Source organism: Python bivittatus, unplaced genomic scaffold (assembly GCF_059951505.1).
Source record: "Python bivittatus isolate LINGU-HERP-01145 unplaced genomic scaffold, Pbiv_v1 ctg000080_np1212, whole genome shotgun sequence".
In the NCBI taxonomy this organism is placed as follows: domain Eukaryota; kingdom Metazoa; phylum Chordata; class Lepidosauria; order Squamata; family Pythonidae; genus Python; species Python bivittatus.
The window spans coordinates 40,610,261-40,632,721 of record NW_028277035.1 but is presented as its reverse complement, the minus strand read 5'-3'; the positions used below and the strand labels follow the sequence as shown (position 1 = coordinate 40,632,721).

General features: G+C 36.2%; 1 protein-coding gene across 1 annotated transcript in view; it reads right to left on the bottom strand.

Moving 5' to 3' along the window:
- SGCD (sarcoglycan delta) overlaps nucleotides 1-22,461 on the bottom strand; it is a 185,628-nt gene that overhangs the window by 105,650 nt on the left and 57,517 nt on the right. Inside the window, exon 3 of the mRNA XM_088133885.1 lies at nucleotides 15,901-16,002. Within this exon, the coding sequence (XP_087990011.1) occupies nucleotides 15,901-16,002 (102 nt within the window). The remainder of the gene's footprint in view (nucleotides 1-15,900; nucleotides 16,003-22,461) is intronic.

Below are 22,461 nucleotides of genomic sequence, written 5' to 3'. Positions count from 1 at the left end.
TCTCCCAGTGTGCTTGCTGTTGATCAAATAATTCAGCAAACTTAGATAGCTAGTTATTTCCTACAGTATATACAGTATCAGCCTCCTAGCATGACTCATCCTTATTCTCTTGTGATTCCTGTTAAATCAATCAAATTCTACTTCCAAATATTTATGCTTTTTGCTGATTTAGGAAGAAGAGAACTTAAACACTTAAATACAATTCTATCATTAGGTATGCAGATGTGATAGACTGCAATGTGACTGTCAGAGGTGAGTAGAGAATGGAGGGAGGTGAATAAACATTCACTATGAAGACAACGCAGAAATGCTTTTATTAGGAGTATTTACTGATCTGAATATAAGCACCCTACCACTTTTTGACCGTGGTGGGTGATGGTGATGGCTTCTGACATCTCTGAAAGGTATTATCCGATTCTCTTTTCAGAAACTAAGGACATATTCTTGCCTTTCTCATTTGAGCAAGCCCTTGCTTTAACTCACTGTTTGATCTTTGAAATAATTTCAGCATTTCAAATGATCCAGATCGTATGTTTCAATGAGATATAAGTCTTTTTGTATTGATGTCAATTTTGTGAAACATCATCCTAAAAATATTTTATAAACATATTCTTTTGAAACTATGCAGTAACTGGTTAAAACCTGTTTTGCTTTGCTTGTAGAAATTACTTTGTGATTCTATTTATTATTAATATAATATACAGAATATTTTATGATGTTTGATTGTGTAAGTAGGTTTGGACACCTTAGAAAAGTGGGATGTAATTCAAAACCCAAAGAAATCAATTAGTCCTCAAAGCTAAATTATAAACATCTGGATATTCTGGCTGAACCTATTTCAAGGGAAGCATTTTGTAACAGAGTAAAATCCTTATCTAATCCAAGCGTTTTCTTTTTATCCTAACTGGATCTCCAAAAGACACTCATATTGCCCAAAGTAAGGAAAGGGAAATCAGAATTTTGACATGGGTCAACTCCAGTTCGACTCCTGTGCAGTTTATTCCACGGTACAGTTTTCTTGCAGCATCCTGATTCATAAGATGAAGAGACAGTTCTACAGAAGAAGCTTAGTGATGAGTTACTGAGATTCTTACATAAATATGTATTTGAACCTGTCCAGAGGCTTTCAATATATTACCCTCAAAGAACACGGGGCAGCCACAGCCAGGACGGCTGCACAGATTCATCTTGCGCACCAGTTGTGCTCTCTTCTGGACTGGAGGGCCCTATTCACAGCTCATGCCTTAGTCACCTCCTGGTTGATCACTGTAATATGCTCTACATGATATGCTCTACATGGGGGTACCCTTGAAGGGCAGTTGAAAGCTGCAACTTGTCCACAATGCAGCGGTGCGGGCAGTTTTAGGAGTTTCATGATATGCCCATATAAACCCATGGCTATGCAAGCTATCCTGGCTTCCAGTGAGCTCTGGGTACATTCAAGGTGCTGGTTATCAACAATAAAGACCTTCAAGGCATAGGACCAGGTTACTTGTAGGATAGCTGTCTCCAGTTGTTTCTGCCACTAGAAACTAGAACTAACCGGTGGCATGCTCCAGGCCCCTCCTATTAAGCGATGCCATTTTATGGTGCTCAGGAGTCATACCTTCTCTGTTGTAGCCCCTACCCTGTAGAAGAGCATCCCATCAAGATTCAAGCGGCCCTGACCCTCTGGATTTTTTCAAGGCACTGAAAACCTTGGTGATCTCTTGGCATTTGGAACAAGATGTTAGGCAGCAAAAGATTCCTTTGGTTGCTGTTTTGTTACTGATTGTGAATATGGAATGTTTTTAGAACTCAGGCATATTTTCTTCTGTTAGTTTCTGGACATTTATTTTAATAAATCTTTTTTTGTTTTGTTTTAATCCTCTATTTGCCATTTAGAGTCACTGTTGTTAAGAAGGACAACCATATAAATAGTACAAACAAACAAACAAACAAATAAAAAATACATGTTTTCTTCCTGGAGTTTCCCAAAGACCATTGAAGTAGAAGAAATTGTTACATTTTTGCTCCATTTTTTTCTGATCCCAGTAACAGTCAGTCCTCCCAACTGATAAACAATCAAGCAAACAGGAAAACCTTATTAAAAGAAAGTACCCCTTTATGTCTAGTTCACCCCATGAATCCAACAACAGATTGCATCACTTTTATGAAACAACAATGACAACCTAGCAATAGGCATAAAGTGACCATCCCAAAGACAACATCAAAGCATAAAAAGAAAAGAGACTAAAAACAGAAGCAGACCGTGACCCTGCCTGATTTCCCAGTTAATTGTCTCTTACCTCTCTCTTTGAGGTGGTAAAGTTTTACAAAGAAAAAGCAGAACTCTGGCTGTGATCTAGTCAGATGTCATCTGCTAAGGAGGGCTCAACCCGCTTAGTTTTCCCCAATTAAATTGAACACTCCCAATTTTCATGGGCAGACTGCAGAATCTCGGTGGTTTCATTTAAAATGAGAAAAGCAGTGCCACACTGCAAGCACCCTCCCTTTCGTAGGTGCATGTGCAAAAGGGGCAGGGCTGGCATCGTGATGGCATGATAGGGCTGTTGTTATTCTGCCCTTCCTTGTCCTCCTGCTAGCAATGGGGGGGGGGGGGGAGACCTATTGTGATTTTTATGTTGTATTTGTTTTCAACATAAGATATAAGTGGCAGAACATAGGCTCACTTCAGCATTAACTAATACATGACACAATCAATTAGAGTAAAAAGAGTTACTGATCACATCACAAGCCCTTTTTCAGAAATTAAGTTGTTTTTGACAGAAAATTAGAGCATCTTCCCGCAACCTCTGTGCACTCCACAAGGATCTTGGAATGCTTAGCCTTGAGAAGAGTCAGGAAGGATGTGTAAAAGAGCAGTTTGCCAAGATAACTACTTAGCCAGACAAGCAGTAAGCAACTCCTCATGATATGCACAAGAAGAGGCTGGATGGCAATCCTTCATGGATCGTTTTGGATTTCTGCACTGAATTCAGGGTTGGGCTCAGTGGCCTAAATGACCTCTTCCAATCCTATGATTCTACAGAAATCAGTGCAACAATAGATGAGAACAAGCAAAACAAAAACAAAACAAGTTATGATAGATAGAAAATTCTCCATCTATCCTCACTATTTTAGTTTTCATCTTTTTTCTTTTAGTTCTATCTTCTTTCTTTGCTGTACTTTCTGTTTTGTATTTTAATTGTACTTTGCAATATAATATAATAAAGTTCTTATAAAAAAACCCAAACAAGTCGTTATATGTTAGCTTACAAGCCTTTATTATATTTCTACTCTTCAGCCAAAACAAACAAACAAACAAAAATGAAGAACAAAAGCATTAATATTTTAGCAGGTTCATTTTTGATAACTCCTCAGCTCTTCCTATCTTCCTTTGTATTCCCTTTCAAGTATTGTCATGGGGAAGACATGCAGAAGACTCTTTTACAGAAGACAGCAATATATAGAGTTGTCAGCCATAGATATCAATAAACCAAACTTCCTAACAGTGAATGCTGATCGGCTGTAGACAAATTGCCTTAAGGGCTTGTGGGATGGGACTCTACGCATTCTTTGATGAATGCGTAGAGTGGAGGCTGAGTGTTCAGTGATTTTCCTGACTGGGGAATTTCCAGGTGTGTGGAACAACAAGTCACAGAACTCCCAGTGCCTGGAGAATTGTACAAATTACACTTGGGGAAGTAAAAGATTGGGAAAGACTACTGTAGTCAACATGCTGCCCTGCAGATTTTGAATCAAGCAAGGAATTAGATGGATCATCTCTGTTCTAACTCTATGATAATACAAAAAAAGTTTGGTTACTCCAGTTGGCATGCAAAGAAAATCTGTAATAATTAGTACACCGACTTTCAGATATTGCAGCAGAAGCCTCTCATTGTAACAAAATGTAAAGTGTAAGAGCAAGTAAGTCAGACGACTGTTTATGGTTCATAAGTCTCATTAGATAATGTTATTATGGGATATAAAGTATGTTTACAACTGCAGTGAAAATTGCTCCTACATATAATAATCTGGAATGTTCTCTACCAGAGCTGCCGTAGGAGAATATTCAGATGCTTCAGGCCAGCTGGCGGGTATCCTGCCTGTAAATTAGATTACAACAGCATTTAAACTCCTGATTCTGTACTTTGCCCACAGACTTTATAGGGGTGTGAAAAGCTACAAAGATAGGCTTCACTTTGCCAAATGAAGCACCTACTTAATGTTGCTTTGTGAGGCAATGTGGTCCCCTTGCTTAAAAGAGCTTCACTCTGTTTTGGAGAGAAACAGCCTCCTCCTAAGATGGTCAGTCTATGGCAGAAAGCTGAGGACTGAGAGGAGCCTTCTCCCTTTTTTGCCAAAGTGTTTCCAGTTGGGCAGTTTGGGCAAATGCTTTGGGACACCTGCACAGTGTGCTGAGTGTGGCCAGCACAGAGCCTCTTATGGGCTGTTCACGAGAGGCTTTCCAGTGAACATGGCAAAGGTTTTCCGGGTTAGGTGGCTGTGCATGCACTGAGTAAGCCCACAGCCACTGAACCTGGAAGTACTTTGTCCTGTGCTGGTGGAAAAGACTGAGAGGAGTTTCTCCCACAACACTAGCCTAAAGCAATTCAAGGACACACACCTCACTGAGGCAAATCAGATAGTCTCTTCACTTTGATGAAGTGGATCATGCAGCCTCCAGAGTGTGAATCACTTTGTCAGTGTGAATCTATGATGCTTTGCACAGATATAAAAGCTCACCCTCTCCATCCATGCATCTTAATTGGTGATGAACTTTAACAGTGCTGATTTTATCAAAATGCAGTGACAGAGCACATGACCATTTATCTTTTTAATTCCTTTCTTCTCATATTTAATTTTGAGGAACTCGGTGAACTGGAGACTAATCTATTGCTTAAAAGAGAACCTATTTATGACAAATGGCAAGGACTATCATCCAACTCTCTGAATTTAGGCATTTAAGCATGTATTTGCACCCAGATAGCTCTACAATGGTCTAACAGTATTCACTCTTGATACTGTGCAAAGATGTTGTTTTTGAGAATCAGGTGAACCCAAAAGGCAAATCCAAGGCAGGGAGTCCACTTGGACCAGTTGATGAACTTTAATAGGTGCTGATTATGCTGCTCATATTGCATGAAATTAAAAAGCTTACAAATGTTATGAACCATTACCCTTCCATTTGAGGAAACTTATGACATGTTAGGAGGATTTAATGAAATTATTTTCATTCTGCTATAGGTACCTCAGTGAGATTGCAGTTTAGTGTATTACCTGTAAATTTATTTTCATGAAACTTGGTTTACTACTACTACAGCTACAGAAATCTTTTCTCCATCAAGACCTGGTCATACTTTAAACAGTGTGTTAATCACCAGCATATTTTCTATCCTTTTGTAAGTTTCTCAATGAAAAGTCCTTCACAAAGACTAATAAATGAAATAAAATATAGTCATACAAGGTTTTTGTTATTATCTTATCTGAATATAAAGCACAATAAAAATTTATAGCATTTCTAATGAAAACTCAGGTTGAAATGCTTCTTCTGTAATATCTTCTATCTTTAAGAGTGAGAAAATTAAGTCATACCAATTTTTACTGCAGAAAAAGAGTGAGTTTATTTTGAACACAGGAATATGCCTGAAAGAGCAGTTTCGATGTAAATGTTTAGAATTTCACAAGCAACAAAAAACCTGAACAAATTCTCTTGCTATGAAAAATTAGTGCTTTAAATTGTCATCATTATTCCAGGAACACAGAAACACTCAGAACCGGGAACAGAGACACTTGTACCAAGGTCCACTGGACTGATGGTCTATCTAATTAAAGCTCCCTCACTGAATTAATATCTATTCAATTTAATTCCATTATTATTCAATTAATATGCTCCCACTTCCCCAAACTGCGAGCAGAGGGGCTGAACTATCAAAATTTTCAATATGTTTACATGTTAGCATTTTTAAAATAATAAAAAAAAAGGTTGGAAAGCATATACACGTGCTTCAGGTTCAGTCGTTTCTGCCTGAAGACTTTCACTTCCATTATACAAATGCCAATAAGGATTTTGCAGCAACTAGTGATGCTTGTATTCAGTTGACAGTCCCTGCAACTGAAACAGCTGCCACATTAATGGTCTCTGTCTGCTTGGTTTATTCTTCTGGTTGTCAATTCCTTATCTTGCTGTTTACATCTGGCTAGAGGCAAAGAAAGATGAACCAAAAAAGAGGCATCTCAAACTTCAGTGCAAGGGAACTAATGCCACTGCCTTGAAACAGAGATATATCACACCCTGTAAAGTTTCAGTGAGTAGGTGGCTAGATATTGCTGTGCAAAATATTCATTTATTAGTCAGCAGCAGCTGAGTAGATTATTGTTTTATGAAGTTACCAGCGCTTTAAAATACAAGTATCTTGGAATTGCACAAAACTAAAACCAAAAAGCAACAAGTAGTACATGTGACTTTAAAGCTACTGCCTTGCTCCACATTGGCTGAGCTGTTTTATATTTCAGATGGAGTATGGCCTTAATGACCCAACATAATCATTCTCAGCAATTTCACTTTGCAATCCAATGCTAAAAATTTTATAAATGGATTGATTGTTAGAAGTAATCAAATGAACATAGGGATTAAAACTGCTTTGGAATATCATGTCCAGTGGATCTAAAATCGACAAGATAAATAGTGAAATATGGAGACCCAATTTACTTAGATTTAAAATGCCATTATGACCATAATTTAAATAAAACCAGCATAATGAAAGAAGCCATCTTATATTTGAAAATCTAGATCAGGGATGCATTTTTGGAAAGAAAGGTTTAGATGGCATTACAGGCAAATGTTTAGCCTTGCTTTTTCATTAAATGAAACAAGGTCAATATCTGTGTTCAATATGGGCCTTATCAGAGGATTGACTGATATCCTATTATGTAAGGAGAAAGGATCCTGATACTGAAGGAAGCAATACAAGATCAATTCTCTCTCTGCCTTTTTACCAGTCTCCATGCTTGATTCCCCCCCCCCAAAATTGGAGAATTATAATTGTAGAAAATATAGGGGGGGGGGGGAAGAATTCAGAATTGGAAAGATTCATAATCCCCTGAAATCTTTTCCATGGCCTCAACAAATGGGAAATATATAATAATATTATTATAAATACTAATAATAAACAGAAGGAGAAACAGAAATGTACTTCCCTCTTTATTTCTATCCTACTAAGATACAGACAGCAGGGCCTTTGATTACATCAGAGCACCAACTCCAAGGTTACACTACAATATCCTAGAGTTAGAATTGCTGGATATCATTGTTATTCAAATTAGTATTTTAGTGTTTAGTAGTAAGCATCATTTTAAGAGAGCTTTTCTCTCAGAACAAATAAGATAGTATAATAACCTGAATTATGAAACACATTCAACATTAAGATTATTCTTGACATTTTTTTAAACATTACAAGACAAGTGATTTTGCAAAATTGTTATTTCCCAAAACTAAAGCTTATTTTATTTCTTGTAGAATAAAAAATTGTGCAATAGTAAAAGTAGGCATTTTTATAAAGAGAAATACAGGACAGCAGATCGGCATCAATTAAGTGAATAAAAGGCCTGTAAGAATCAGGCACTGATTGATTCAGATTACTGATTCAATTTGGAAAATTAATGTCATTATATTTGCAATGTTCTAATCAAATTGTTGAACTGCGTTGATTCAATTCAGATTTCCAAACTAGTTTGGAAAAAGCATATGCAGAGGTACATCTGAATCATTCAAAGATTCAGAGGCATTCAGTTTCCAGGGTGAAATTGACAAATTTTCCCTTAAGTCCTTCATGTGATGGAACTGATTCCATTTCAAAGGGGGACAATTATTTCTTCCCCAGCTTCTCAGTCCTCTAGATACAGAAGGATGGGAAAATGAAGTTCCACTCACTTTTAGTCTACCATGGGGAGAACACAAGCAACTATACCTTCTTATTGTATATCAACAGAATAGGATGAAATCTGCAGGTTAGCAAGAGATTTATGAGAAGTGCCAAATTTCACAGGACTCAGCATCCAACTGTGTGTGTGTGTGTGTGTGTGTGAATTTACTGTGGAGTCATATTGAAACAGAATGTGACTTCTTTTGCGGAAGCACCCATGCCTTATTTTAGGCAAACTGTACTTGTGCCTTTCTGACAATATAGATGGCAGTGATGGGATTGTTATGTAGGTTGCCATGGGGAAAAATAAGCTAAAGAGATTGACTAGCCCACTCAGGAGCCACACTGCTGGTCTATTCAGTAACAAATCCCTTGAAAAGTGCTTGGGAATGTGTGTGAGCTCAGAGGAAGCACTTCTTTTCCAGCTTCAAAAGCTGTTCATGACTGTCTCAGTATGCACGCACAACCACTTTGGAAGTCAGGAGCACTTCCTGAAGCAGCTGTGTTAGTCTTGAAAAAGATACAGCTGCTTTAAAGATTCCCAAGGTGATGATTTGTAAGGTACTCCCATACATTCTAAAGCATCTCTTTCAAAAATTTGCATACCTACCACACAACAACCTTACAACTGATTCAGGTTTGTATAATATGGGGGACGTCTGGGGAAGAAATGGCAGATTGAAGACAGCTCCATGAAAAGTGGAGCTGACAACCATGGCAGAATGAACTGCTGGCAAGTAGACTGGCTCTTCAATAATTCCTCTCTGAACAAGGACAGGATTTGAGATCACCAACAAGTGCTCCAGACAGAAGATCCTTGCAAGGAGACCACAAGACAGTGGTCTTTGGCAGGTTTAGAGCTCTGGGAAATAAGGGAATAGCCATCTTGCTCAAACTGCAGTCAGCACCTTTAAAAGGACACTAAGTTTGCATACTTTCTTTCTAATCACTTTTGGAAATAGCTTGTTATCTGTTTTTCAGCTGTTAGGAACTTTTGGATCAACAAGTTTTACAGGTGAGTTTCCTTCAAACCTTAGCAAAAGAAGTTTTAACTACAAGTTTAAGAACTTAAAAAAAATAATTTTTAGAAAATTACAAAATTTTGATTTTTAGAAAGTTACAAATGGACTAAGGGTCCAGATAAACTTGAAATAAGATTTTGGAATTAATTATAAATATATATATTTTAAAAAGCATAATAACATAAGACTTTAAAAACTGGACACTAGAGGGAACTAGAAGGAACTAAAGATACAATTAAAGAAGAAGAACATTGAAACACAGCTTACAATTACAGAATGAAGCAAAATATTTTAACATTGAACATATTGAAGGACATTTTTGCACAATGTACCCAGAAGTCTAAAAAATGTTATGGAAGAGGAACAAATTCTGCCTGACAAGATCAAGACTGAGTTGAAAATGGGTTTAAAAATGATAGGCTACAAGAATGACATGGAAAAAGATGTTATACTTGAGATACAAAAGAAACCGGCTGATGTCTTAATAATTAAAAGGGATATACAAACAACAAACCAAGAGAGCATCCTGGATAATTTTGCTATATTGATTTACAAAAGAGACTTGCTAAAGTTTTAAAGAATTTTGTGAGAAGGGACAAAGAAAAAATGAAATAAGGTTCTACAATATTATTTGAAGGGACTGAAGATCAAGTTTGTTAGAAGTAAAAGGAGGTAATATACAGTTGGTTTATCTGATCAAGGCTAAAATAGATATGCTGTTTTAGCTGGTAACCCTTAATGGACTTTTGCTGACATCAGGACTGAAATGACAAGGTTTTATGGATTTGTTTATAGCTAAGAGATGGGACATGGGAAGAAGAGTTCATTTGCTGTCTTTTAAGAGGAGGCGATAAGTTACTAAAATTGTTTATACTTGTGATGAGGGTGGGAAGTTCATATATTTCCTTGCTTTTTCTTTACTATATTCTTATTTTTCTTTCTTTTCTCTTTTTCTCTTTTTTCCTTTCTTTTCTGGACCTTCTACTTTTTATTCTTTTAGGATTTTTTCAGTTTGCATTAGTTTTTACTGTTGTAATTATAATTCTTAATACAATTACTATAAGGTTTGTATAATATGGGGAGGTCTCTCATCTTATGTATGGTTTGTTAACATTTTCCCCGACATATTCAGAAGATTCACATACATAGCTCTTGGTCTCAAAAAGGTTGTTTATACAAAATTGTGGATATATGCCAGGAAGTTATCTAATAAATTCCTGTTTGCTTTCTGCCATTTTTGTCTCTCCTCTGATGCCAGTATGAACAGGCATAGGACACAATTGCCATGTTATTAAAATAGCATTAACATAACTGCAACCTGGGTTAGGATTGCATGCTAAATTTCTAACCAAAGGATCAGATAATACAGCTGCTATCTACTCCTAACTGCACAAATACAGTTTGCTTTTGTTTCTGATAACTCAAAATACAGGAAGAAGATTCAAGATATCTATGGTCCACCTGAACAATTTTTGATATAGGAGAATTGCTCAGGAGTAGTGTTGCATGTTCTGGAAAGAAGCCTGCAGGTATCTACTGCCTGTTAGGACAAACCTGAACTTTTTTTCAGTACACAGTGTTGTACCAACCTATGTACCCAACACTTGAAGCAAGGATTTACTTCTGAAGTTTTTAAATCACTAAGAGCCTTTCAGACTTTGTGAAAACTACTGTCCTCATTTTGTGTACTATTGAAAAGGTGACCAGATTTCTAACCCTGAACTTTTGTTTCTGGCTATGGATTTCCTGAAGTGATTCCTTAGTTTATGATGTTTTCCTTTTTAGCCTGACTGAAATATTACGTTCATTGTGTAAATATATCTTTCTGATTAAGCAAAAACTAGATTGTAGTTCATAGTAAATGAGTATTGCAGTTCTTTCTTTGGTTGGGTGCTTAGCAACTAGAACTTGGGAGACTTATTTAGTTATATCAGAAAGAAATGTAAGGCACTGTTCTCTCATATATAATAATTAATTCATTTGACAAAGGATAGCAGCTATTACAGATCTAATAATGTAATTTGTGTATCTAGATATTTATCTGATCCAAATTACCAAATAATATTTAGCATGGAAAAAGAAAAAACCCTGAAAATTCAATAATGGGCACCACAGGTCTCACAAGATAGTGGTTTATAAGCACATTATATGTTCTGTTTTCAAGGCAGAACATATCTATATTTTCAAAACAAATATGGGAAGTTATATCTTAAAAGGGACATGTCATAATATTATTCTCTTATTATATATAGCAATTCATACATATTAGGAAATGCAAGACTATTATCAACATTTCCCAGAACATACAATTAACACATTCTGTTACATATAATTTTCAGTCAAACTTTGTTCATGCAATTTTTAAAAGCTAGCAGATGGTTTGTGCATTAGCCCACAATAAATTATAACACTTAGAAAGACAGTTATATACCAAGAACTGCAAAAAATTCAAGCTACGGATGACCCTTCTGATTTTTAATAATCTTTGTAATTGATGTACAGGCAAAAAAAACAAAAAACAAAAACCCACAGATGTCTAATGCGGCTTCTTGATGAAGCACAAATCACTTCTATTTACTCAGGCAATGCTTCATGGTCCAGTTCACTTCTTAATTAAAGACATCAAGATGCACACAAATGGCATTGAAAAGAATGTTTAGTGTGCAATATGTTCAGCTGGGGGTTTTGGATACTTTGCTTGTTTCTGGAAACCCTGACTCATTCATCTATCATTTCCCTTTAAAACATGGCTAAAACACATTTAATCCCTGTGATAGTAAAGAAGTTGTGGCTTCTCCCTAGCTAATTTATTTTTATTATCTGCTTGGAATATTAAGCTATGTTATCAAATATTGTAAGTAATACATAAAGAATTTTTGTAAAAAAAATGAGCAGTATTATAGCTAGGTAATACTTAGCTGAAAAGGACAGAATAATATAAATGTGACAATCCTTCCTGATATATTTAACTTGGACCCTAAGATTTAACTTGGATACATTTTTTATAAGTTTATCTCTAGCTGCATAGACGATTCCATGGACAAATTCTCCTAGCTTGGCCTTCTCAGCAAACAGCTTTGTTGCATTTTTTTTTTTTAAAAGAAGATGAGTGTCATACATTTGTAGCTGTCTAGAAATAAAAAGATTAATCCTAAGGAGGAAGGAACTAACAAACTTAGACAAGATAATTTATGATAAGAATATTACTATGATAACAAAGACTGGCTAGATAAAGCAACGGTTTTTCCAACGGGAATGTATACTGTAGTTGTGAAAGCTGGACCCTGATAAAGAGTGAGAGTTAGAAAATAGTTCCTTTAAATTATGGATTTTAAGTTGATTAATAAGAGTGCCACTGATTGCAAGAACACTCACTCAAATGATCCTAGATGAAATAAAGCCTGACTGTTCTCTTGAAGAGATGATCAGTAAGAAGAAACTCACATATTTTGGATGTGTGATAGAAGCAGGTGATGGACTAGGAAAAATATGCTTGGCAAGGTTGAAGGAAATGAAAGAAGGGGAAGAGAAGAAAATAAATGAACAGCACCATGGAGACCCCTAGAATGATCTTGGTAAAATTATGGATTGTTATTAGGAATGGGTTGAAATAATGAGCATATGTCCATAAAGTTGTCATGGTTCTGGCTTGACTCAATGGCATCTAATAATTTCTCTAGCTAAAAAGGTATTGTACATTCATTCTAGTTTATAACTGGTAACATGCAGAAAATGATTGTTTAAGTCACAGACACCGTGTAATTTTATGAAAGGTAGGAATTATGAGATCATCAAGAATAATATTCAAAACGGATTTGAAGGAACAAAATAATGTAAAAATGAGAATGTAATAAAAATCAGAATCAAGTGTAACTCCTTTTCATAAAAACTTTGTCAGTTTGCACCAATTATCTAGGGTGTAGGTCTGTTTGATACCATTCGTTGATTTCCATCAGACCACAATATTTGAAAAGCAAAGCAAAGCAGTGGAAAAAGTTGGAGTGGGATTCTAACTACAAATACCTAGAACAGCTGGAGTCTGAAAAACCTGAATATACAAAAAAGGACAGTTTAGGACATACCAAGGCTCTTAAGGTAACTAGGATCCTAGGGGTTTTTGGTTCTCCATCCCCTGCCTCCCAACAAAACTATAAACTATGCCAACTTAAGATCTGGCATAGTAAATCACTTCTTCACTTAAAACACTATCTCAGATCCATCTCCATTACAGAATGACTGTTTAAGGATTGTTTTGTTATGAACAACCAACTTGACTAGCCATTCTGTTAGCCTGATATGTTCATTGATACCTAAGAATAATTTGGGCTCCTTGGCATATCATGCACAACCCCTTTATAACCATCATTTTCTTTGTATATGTTTGATTCTTCACAAAAAGAAGGCAAACACAGCATTTCATAGCATAAAATATACATTAAAGTTTAGAAAAACGTTTCCTTTAGTAACTGCAAGTAATGTATAATTTAACAACTTTAGAAATCTGTTTATAAAACAACAAAGCCATTTTTATGTCTTTTGAATTTATCAAAATGAACTAATTTCTACCGGTCAAAGAGCTTCCCTTATTCCTAAAAACACTAAGATGTGAAAATATCCTTATTAACTCTTCTTTACAACTGTCTGCTATTACCTGGGTTAATCTAGAACCAATTTACAAAGGTTATAACTTGCAGATATGAAAAGAAATTTTTATTGGATATTGCATTGAATATTCCAGAGAAGACTACTATACAAATCATATTAAGGTTATTTAATTAGTTTTTTGTGACTAAATGAAACAGAATGTAATATAGGAGTCAAATTAATACACCCAAAATTAAGCAGGAAATATGATCCATCCCACTTTGTATCGCCTGAAAATTAAATAAAATCTCTATCCTCTTCATTTTAAGGTTACTGGTTAAATAAGAACATCTCAGATGTTTTGGAGGTGCACACAATATATTAAAAGCTATCATTAAAATGCAATTGCTGTTATTATGAAATAGATGTCACCTTTTTTTTTACAATGTTTAGGAAATATACTCCCTATCCTCTGTCCTGTTTCTCTTCAAAGCTTCTATCTCATTTCCTAATTATTTTTCAGGATATTCTGGGCAGACGTTCTCCATCTCCCTCAGCTAACAAGAGCCAAGAAAAACCCCTGTGTACTGTGTACTGTCTCTCAAATAAGGAGAAATATTTAAAAATATGTCATATGATGAATTAAATGGTAAATGTTATATGCACTAAGCAGCTCCTTAGAGTTGTCCCTAGTATCAAACTAGTTCTCTTCAGCACAACAACTAGGGATATTGACATGAAAATGTTTGAGCTCAAAATGCCCCTTTGCCTCTGATTTGCTGGAACTGGGTCTGTATGTGTGTGAGGGATAATAATGCATTTCCAAATAATTTTTCCATGAAACTCTGCAGCTTCAGACTCAGGAGGAATGTTGGTGGCTTGTCAGAAGTGGAGTTGAATCAAAATCCTGAAAGTTGTACAAACCAATATTGAAGGGAAATTGCCTTTTGAGGAATGAGAAAGCAGAGTTTCCTGGGGAACTGCAATATCCAACAAGACATGATACATGGCACAAACATCTACAAGAGATTTTTTTTAAAAAGTGATTCTCGCTTCTTAGGATCTCATGAACGATGACCAAAAAGGAGTGCATACAAAATTCCTCAGCCTGATTTTTATCTTTCTTTCTAGATGTGAGTCAACATAGAACCCCTAGGATTAGAGAGAGTATAACACCTTATTACTAGAGGCAAGGGACAATTCAAGACAATTCTATGCCTTGCTTGTGAATCTGCCACAGTATGCAACTGGCACTACAGAACCAGAGTATGGGACTTGTTGGATCTTTGGTGTAAACCAGGAAGGCTGTTCTATTTGTTAATAAACAATGTTGTAAGTTCTTCCTTCTCCCTGCTGGACTCTTTGGCTTGAACTCAGTAAAAGCTCCCCGGAACACAGCTAGATTATATATTCAAATGGAGCCACTGTAAGCAATTGACTGGCCTCTGTAATTTCCTTTATACCTACTATAGTTTAAAACCAGTGCTTCTTTTTTATGCCTTTCCCATGTCTTAACAGACACCTTGCTTTGGCTTCTGGGCTTGAGGCAAAAGGGCAGTGGACCATTGGCATGATCAGCATTCCTGTTCCAAAAAACTCTAGCTCCCTCAGGGTAATTCTCCCATACAACCTCCATAACTTTCCTCCTTTAGAGCAGTGGACTTAATGTTTAGTCCACACTGACTATAAGCTAGTTGTCCTGTGACTGATTTGCTTTTTCAGTTAACACAGGAAGGGAGATTGCTTAAACAAGCTAGCTCTTCCTAAGCTGTTTTTCTGAGCAGAGTGCTGCTTGCTTACCAAGCATGAGCTGTGAACGAACAAACTCTGACCTTAATCAGTTACAGATATTTCCTTTCACCTCGCATGTGGTTCATGCCTTACTGCCAAATGGCTTAATGAGGGAAATTGTATGCGTGACTGTGTACCTTTCTATGGGTATTTCCCATTGTCCAGCTACAATGGGGAATACCAATCGTCCTTTTCCTCTCCTTTAATTACAGAAACTAAGTAAATAGAGCATCCAGTTTCCTTCTGGTTACTCCTCCCTAGACTAAGGTGAGCAGTCCAACAGATGGAGGGAGGGAAGAGTGGGGGGCTCTAAGATCTGACTCCTAAAGGCAACCATTTTGTAAGCAGATACCATGGCATTTCCTCCTTGCCAATTTGGTTCAGTGCAGGTGACCTCCGATGCAGTAAATACCGGATTTTCATTAATAAGCCCTTATTAATTGTAATTATCCTGGTGTCTTCTCTTGTGTTTACCTTTTTTGATATGCAACCTACAAATTCTAAATTAGCTGGCCACACTAGTAGTGTTATAGTAGTGACATATTTTCAGTAATACAAGGAAATAAAGATTTTTTTAGAAGTTCTGGGTGACTTACTGTCCTGGACCGGATTTCTTTGGCGTAGAGAGGTTTCAAGAATTCTGAATCTCCTTCTAGCTTTAAACCTTTTTCTGTAATCCTTAGGTTTCCCATTCCATCCTGAAATATATAAATATATAAAAGGGTTACTATGAGTTTATGAAACCATTACTATGATTTCATAAAATAGAGGCTGCAAAAGAAAAAAAAATCTTAGGGGAAAAACATGACATAAGCTTTGCAATTCAATCATTCTTTTGGCTTAGGCTTTGTGAGAAAATTGTGTTTCAAACTAGCTAAAATGCATGTCTCCAAATAAGCCATTTATTCGGGTGAAAGAGGTCCTTTAGCTTGTCATCTTGGAGAGAAGGAAGTGAGAAAAAAAGAAAAAGAAAATGATGGGGAGGTATTTCATAAAACACAAAGCTATTCATTAACACTTCCTTCTTTTAACATTTATACTATTATACTATATTCCCCATTCATTGATGACAATACTTCCTTCAGAACAAGAAGATTAGCTTCACAATAATATTTTTAAATAGGAAACATGTTTTATGCACAGCTATAGAAAGTAGGAATCCTGCACACTGAATGATTCTCTTTCTGTCTTTGAACAGCTCACTTATTTTGTTTATTAATAATCTCATTCTGCCTAAACAATTTTAGAAATATTCTATATAGTTAAATATGCTTACCAAAATTCTACAATAAAAAAGAAATAAAAATAATGTTCAAGTGCCAAAAAGCAATTTACCAGAATGAATGTTTTTACAACTCTGCTTAACCTATAGCATTTTATTTTATTTTATTTTTTAATTTAGCACAGGGTTGGGCATCCTTTTTTGTTGAGGGCTACATCTCCTTAGAAATAATCTACAGATGACCACATTGCTAAGGCCATTATTATAATTTTTTTGCCTTTTGCATCCTTCTTCCTTCTCTGATTCTATCTCCTTTCACATGAACCAGATTAGAATGAATTGCTGTTGACAGAGATCTGAACTGATAGTCTACAGAAGGTTTTGAAGTCAGGTTGAGGGCTAACCCTTTCTCTAGCCATTACATTATATAGTGAAGCAGATTATCACATTTCATATGCAATATTCAAGAAACCTGTCATCTGCTACACCAAGCACTGGTTAAAACAATTCTTATGGCTTAACTGGAGCATCTACACCCTGAAGTTCTTATGTTTCCAAGTGTCCTGCCAACAACTGAGTGGTAGGGCCAAAACTGTAAGGAGCAGCATTGGCTCTCTTTTGGTGTTTGTGTATGAACTGGTTAAATGCTCTTGCTGTTGGAAATAGTGGTGAAAGATCAGGGGATCCTAGGTCCATCAGTCAATCTTTATTTTGGTTCCAGATTGGTATAAAATATATGGAATTACAGCCATTCAAAGAATAAGGATTTAACATATAAAATTAGATATTAATAACAAGTTATAGGGATTAGTAACAGAGAACGTTAACACTAAATGAATTTAAATTAAAACAGTTGTACTTACTATTGAAATTAAAACTATAAAGACTAAGATACAATAATACAATATAAACAATAAAACAGAGTAGCGTAAAATAAATGAAATTAAAAAAAAATAGACTAAAAAATAGACAGACCAAACAATCTAGGCTATATTGTCATCTTCTCAAAGATTTGCTGACATAAGAAATTCACTATGAATTCATGAGCAGGCTACATGAAGTTACAGGAATTAGTATTTAAGGTACAAAATAATATCAACCTTACAGCCACAAAACTGTAAAACTTTAACACTATGGTCTAATTGTAAGAATGGTATTTACTGATACCATGACTATTAAGACTATCATGGAAATACAGTATTGACATTAAAACAGAGTAGCATAATATGAATAAAATAAAACAAAAACACTTAAAGTAGTTAGCAAACCAAACAATCTAGAATATATGGTATAATAAACTAAGCATTTCCATTGCTAGCATGAAACTGTATATTCGGTTTATTTAATCTGATCCAAGATCAAACACGTGGAACAGAAAAAGAATGAACAATGCACACAGACAGGAAGCACTAAAATGAGAAAAGGAAAATTCAAGGTTGGAATATAGAAATGCATCCAAGGGACATGCAGCTTTCTCTCCTAACGTTAAAGAATTTGGGCAGTCTGACTAGTACCCCACACAAGAATAATCAAAGCTAGTTTAACCCCAAGCACGCTTAGACTGTTGTGTGCAAATTAGGACTGCTGAAGGCTAACTTGCAAGGCAATGTCCTCTTCCCCTTGCCACATCGTCTAGGGCAGTGTTTCTCAACCTTGGAAACTTCAAGGTGCTGGCTGGGGAATTCTGGGAGTTGAAATCCACACATCTTAGAGTTGCCAAGGCTGAGAAACACTGGTCTACAGCACACATGCAACGTGTGTACACACTCAGGATGATTCTTTCTTTGCTTGTTTATTTTTTACCCTTTCATCTTCATATGCCAAATTCACGCATAACTTTGTTTAAGGTAGTCAGACTACTTTGAAATGACTCCAGAAATTGTATTACTTTATTCTAATGGAAGAAAGGAACAAAATGAAATAATGAAAAGAAAACCAGTAACTCAATAATACAACATTTTCTCCTGCCAAACCAGGAAAAGAAAAAAAGAGAATACAACATTAATCCATTTCATCCATGCTCAGCATAGAAACAATAATTTGTAATAACGAGGCTGAATCGAAGACATCACTTTAAAGGAAGAATTCCCTTTCGGTAATTAAAAGCTCAGAGTTTACTTTGCCTGTCCATCCTGGATATATTACAGAAAATATGGATTTTTACTGGGCAAGGGGTATATTTATATCATGCAAAGAAGGAATTTTAACATACAGGTGAAAATGCTTGCCTATTCAATAAAGAAATAATATGGCTTTAAAGAAATTCAGTAGATTCAAAATTCTGCAAGTTTTTAGAAAACGAATCGTATGTTGTTTCCTATCTCTGACCAAAAAGAGAAAGGGACAAGAACAGTTCATCAAACAGAGTACTGTGGCCTATCCATTCACAATCTTTATGTCTTAAACTCTCATTGTGTTTATCTGTTTGTCTGTCTGTACCCTCAAGTTAACCTAAACAGTGTGCTGTACTGCAACAATTTTTGAATCAAGGTACCTAAAATCTGCTAACTTAAAGAATGCATAAAAAAACCAGGACCCGTTAGTCCTGTGGAATTGAAACTTTCAGACCAGTTTTATTTGCAAAGGTGTGGCAATTGCAGCATCCTCATGGTCACGTGATCATGATTTCCGATGCTCCCTGCCAGCTTCCCACAAGCAAAGTCAATGGGGAAGCCAAAAGGAAGTCAGAAGTCGCTCCTGCTCCCACTGCTTTTTTGCTCACCCATGGTTATTCTGTTCATCTGTTTAGGTAAGTAAATATTAACTTATTATTGAAGTTCGTCTGCCACTACAATTATTTTTCTATGTATGATATATATCCTTCTTTGATGATCACAGGACCATCCAGGATTAGGGTAAAAAAAAGACGGTCAGCCTAAATTTTAATGTTCATTCTGGTCACATCAGACTGCACTACCTTTCTCTCAAAGGATGACACAACAGGTCACAGGGTTATCTAGTGCACTCTAAATTTATGTAAAGATGGACAATCTATAACCATGGATTGCGTATAGCTCCTAATAACCCATTTGTGTCCTCCTCCCCTTGGCACATCTTTTCTTTTCTTGATTACAGAATGAATATAAACCAGCAGTATAATGTGGCAAACAAGATAAATTTCATCATCATCATCAATTTAGATTTATTGTAACCATCCCTCTCCAAAAGACTCTGGGTGGCTTACAACATTCAGTATACAATTTAAAACAATTAAAACCCTAACAACAAAGCATAACAGCCATAACAGGACAAAAACAATTTTAAAAAGATGACAGAGGCTCTACTAACATATTAACTGCAGGCCTGGGAACACAGCCAGGTTTTAATCATGGGAATCACCAGAAATAACTGTTCCATACTATTCTATTGGTCAGACCACACCTTGCGTACTGTATCCAGTGCAAGGAGCAACGCTTTATGAAGGATTCAGAGAAAATGAAAGAGAGAGATTTATCCATCCATACTCCCCCTCCATTAATCTGATCGTATGAATGGAACAGTTTCAGAGAATGGCAATGAGATGATCAGGTGACTAGAAATGAAGACCTATGAAGAGAAATGGAAAGATCTGGGTGTGTTTATTGTTGAGAAAAGGAGACCGGGGGCGGGGGGCGGGGGGGCTATAATAGCAATCTTTGAAAACCTGAAAGGATGTCACATAGAGGAATGTCAGGAACGGTTTTGTCTCATTGCAGAGTCAGGACACAAAACAATGGAAAGCAGATTCCAATTGAACGTTAGAAAAACGTTCCAACAGTAGAGCTATTTGGCAGTGCAACCAATTGCCCAGAGAGGTGATAGGCTTTCCTTCACTGGATGGGTTGAAGCAGAGGGTCAGCAGCTGGGATGCTTTAATTTGGATTTCTCCACTGGACACAGGCTTGGATTCCATGGCCAAAAAGGACCCTTCCAACTCTGAATCTGTTTTTCTGTACTTATGTGTTTAAACAAGAAAATGAAATGACTGCAGAGAGGGCAGAATAACTTTTTCTTGAAAAAGAAAGGTAAAGAGTCAATTCATGTCAATTCATTTCCCCCCCCCCCTTTATTGGTTGACTTTTTCTTTTTTTAAGTTTGTGTGTAGTTGTCCTAAGCAAGAAATCTGGGAAATGAGGTGATGAAAGGGGTGGTGCAAAACAGCCCATATTTCATTTTCTGAAATGCCAGAGTGACTTTGGGCATTTTACATAGTAAGGTTTTTAAATTATTATTTAAAACAACAGAGATAACATAATTTTCCCTTCCTAATAGTCAAATTTGCCTTATGATGTTCTTCCTATATAAATATTGCTTTTATATTTCCACTGATCAAATCTTAAGCTACTAGTATATTTTGTCCCTTTCTTTCTATTTGCAACCCAGTGGTTTGAGGTGAAATTGGTGCAAGAGAAACAAAAAACACTGTTAATTTCAGGATTCTCAGAGACATATAGACAGGAGGTAAATAGGAAGGCAGGTTTTGGGAAGAGATAGGCAGGTCTCTTCAGGTTACAGTTGAATTAGCCCCAGCCTGGAAGTTTATGCAAAGGAAGGGAGAGTAGAATGAAGGACAGGAAGCTAGTTTGGGAGGAGGAAGAGAAAAAGTTTGTTGAGAAACATACAAAATCCCAAATGTTGGTGTGGCAAAGGAGAAGAGCAAGCAAGGGAAAGAAGAAATGAAGTAGATTTGGAAACAGCAGGGTGGGGATCTGCTCTTCTGCTTGCAGGAGGGCTATTTGTGAGCAAAAGATGGAGAAGGTATGAAGCTTTGGAGAAAGTATCAGAGCAACAATTGGCAGCCAAGCCAGGGTGGAATACGAAGACCGAGAAATTTTACAGTTGGGGGTCTGATCCAGGAGAAGGAAGATGACAGGAAGAAGATCTGACTTTCAGCATGATTCTTTCCTCTCCCTCTCTTGGCAGAGACAAATAGAATTAAGCACATTTTGGAAGGGTGGAGGAGGAAAGTTACTTTGGTTAATTGTTCATTCAGTAATTCAGCATAGTTTAAAGTTTCTATTTTACCTGCATGCATACTATCAGTGTGTCTGTATATGGTTTCTAACGATACAAGTAAATGCTATTAAAGGTTCACAACTAGAGTTGTGATGTTATTTTTCTTATTGGAAGAAAAGAGCAGGGAAGAAAGACACCCCCCCCCCCCACTGCCAATGCTGTGAGAAGTTTTAGTAGCAGACATGATGCAAGGAAGAGCTGAAAGAAATCCTGCTTTGGATTCTTTGGGAAAAGTGAGCTCTCAAACTCAGGAATGATTTCTGAGCTACAGTTGGGACTGCATATTATTTTAGATTCTTAGCCATCCTGATTATCTTACAGCATTGTTTTAGGTTCTCAGCTATGGGAACCTAAGCTATGTGTGCACTTGATCCCTAAAATTCAGTGGAAAAATATTTTCCAACAAATGGAGTGAAAAAGATGGCTTCAAATCATTGCAGAAAACTGAAATAAGACTCTTTCATCTAGAGATTATTTAACTATATGTTTTCAACATGGAACAAAACTCTATTAAAATGTAAAGCAAACACAATATATAACAATTTCATATAACTCCTTCCTTACAGTTTTTATGCACTAAAACAGTATTTAGTGCCATAACATACTCTAAACCTAAGTATCTGCTATGTAATTAAAGAAGATACATGATATAATAAAGGAGTAGGTAGTATTTCTTATTTCTAATTCAAAGAGCATGCTACAAGCATCTGCTTTTTTCAAGTGTTTCAAGTGCTACTCTATGATGAGTATTTTGATTTCAGTATAAATAAAATGAATGTGTTTATGATTATGTTGATACAGTAGATGTCCAGCATCCCTTTTCAAATTACTGATCTGAAAGAGTTTATTTGGAGAGGAACTTGTTTTAAATCAAATTCCATTATCTCAAGAAGCAACTCAAAAACTCTTCTTTCAGAAACCACCAAGAAATATGCTACAG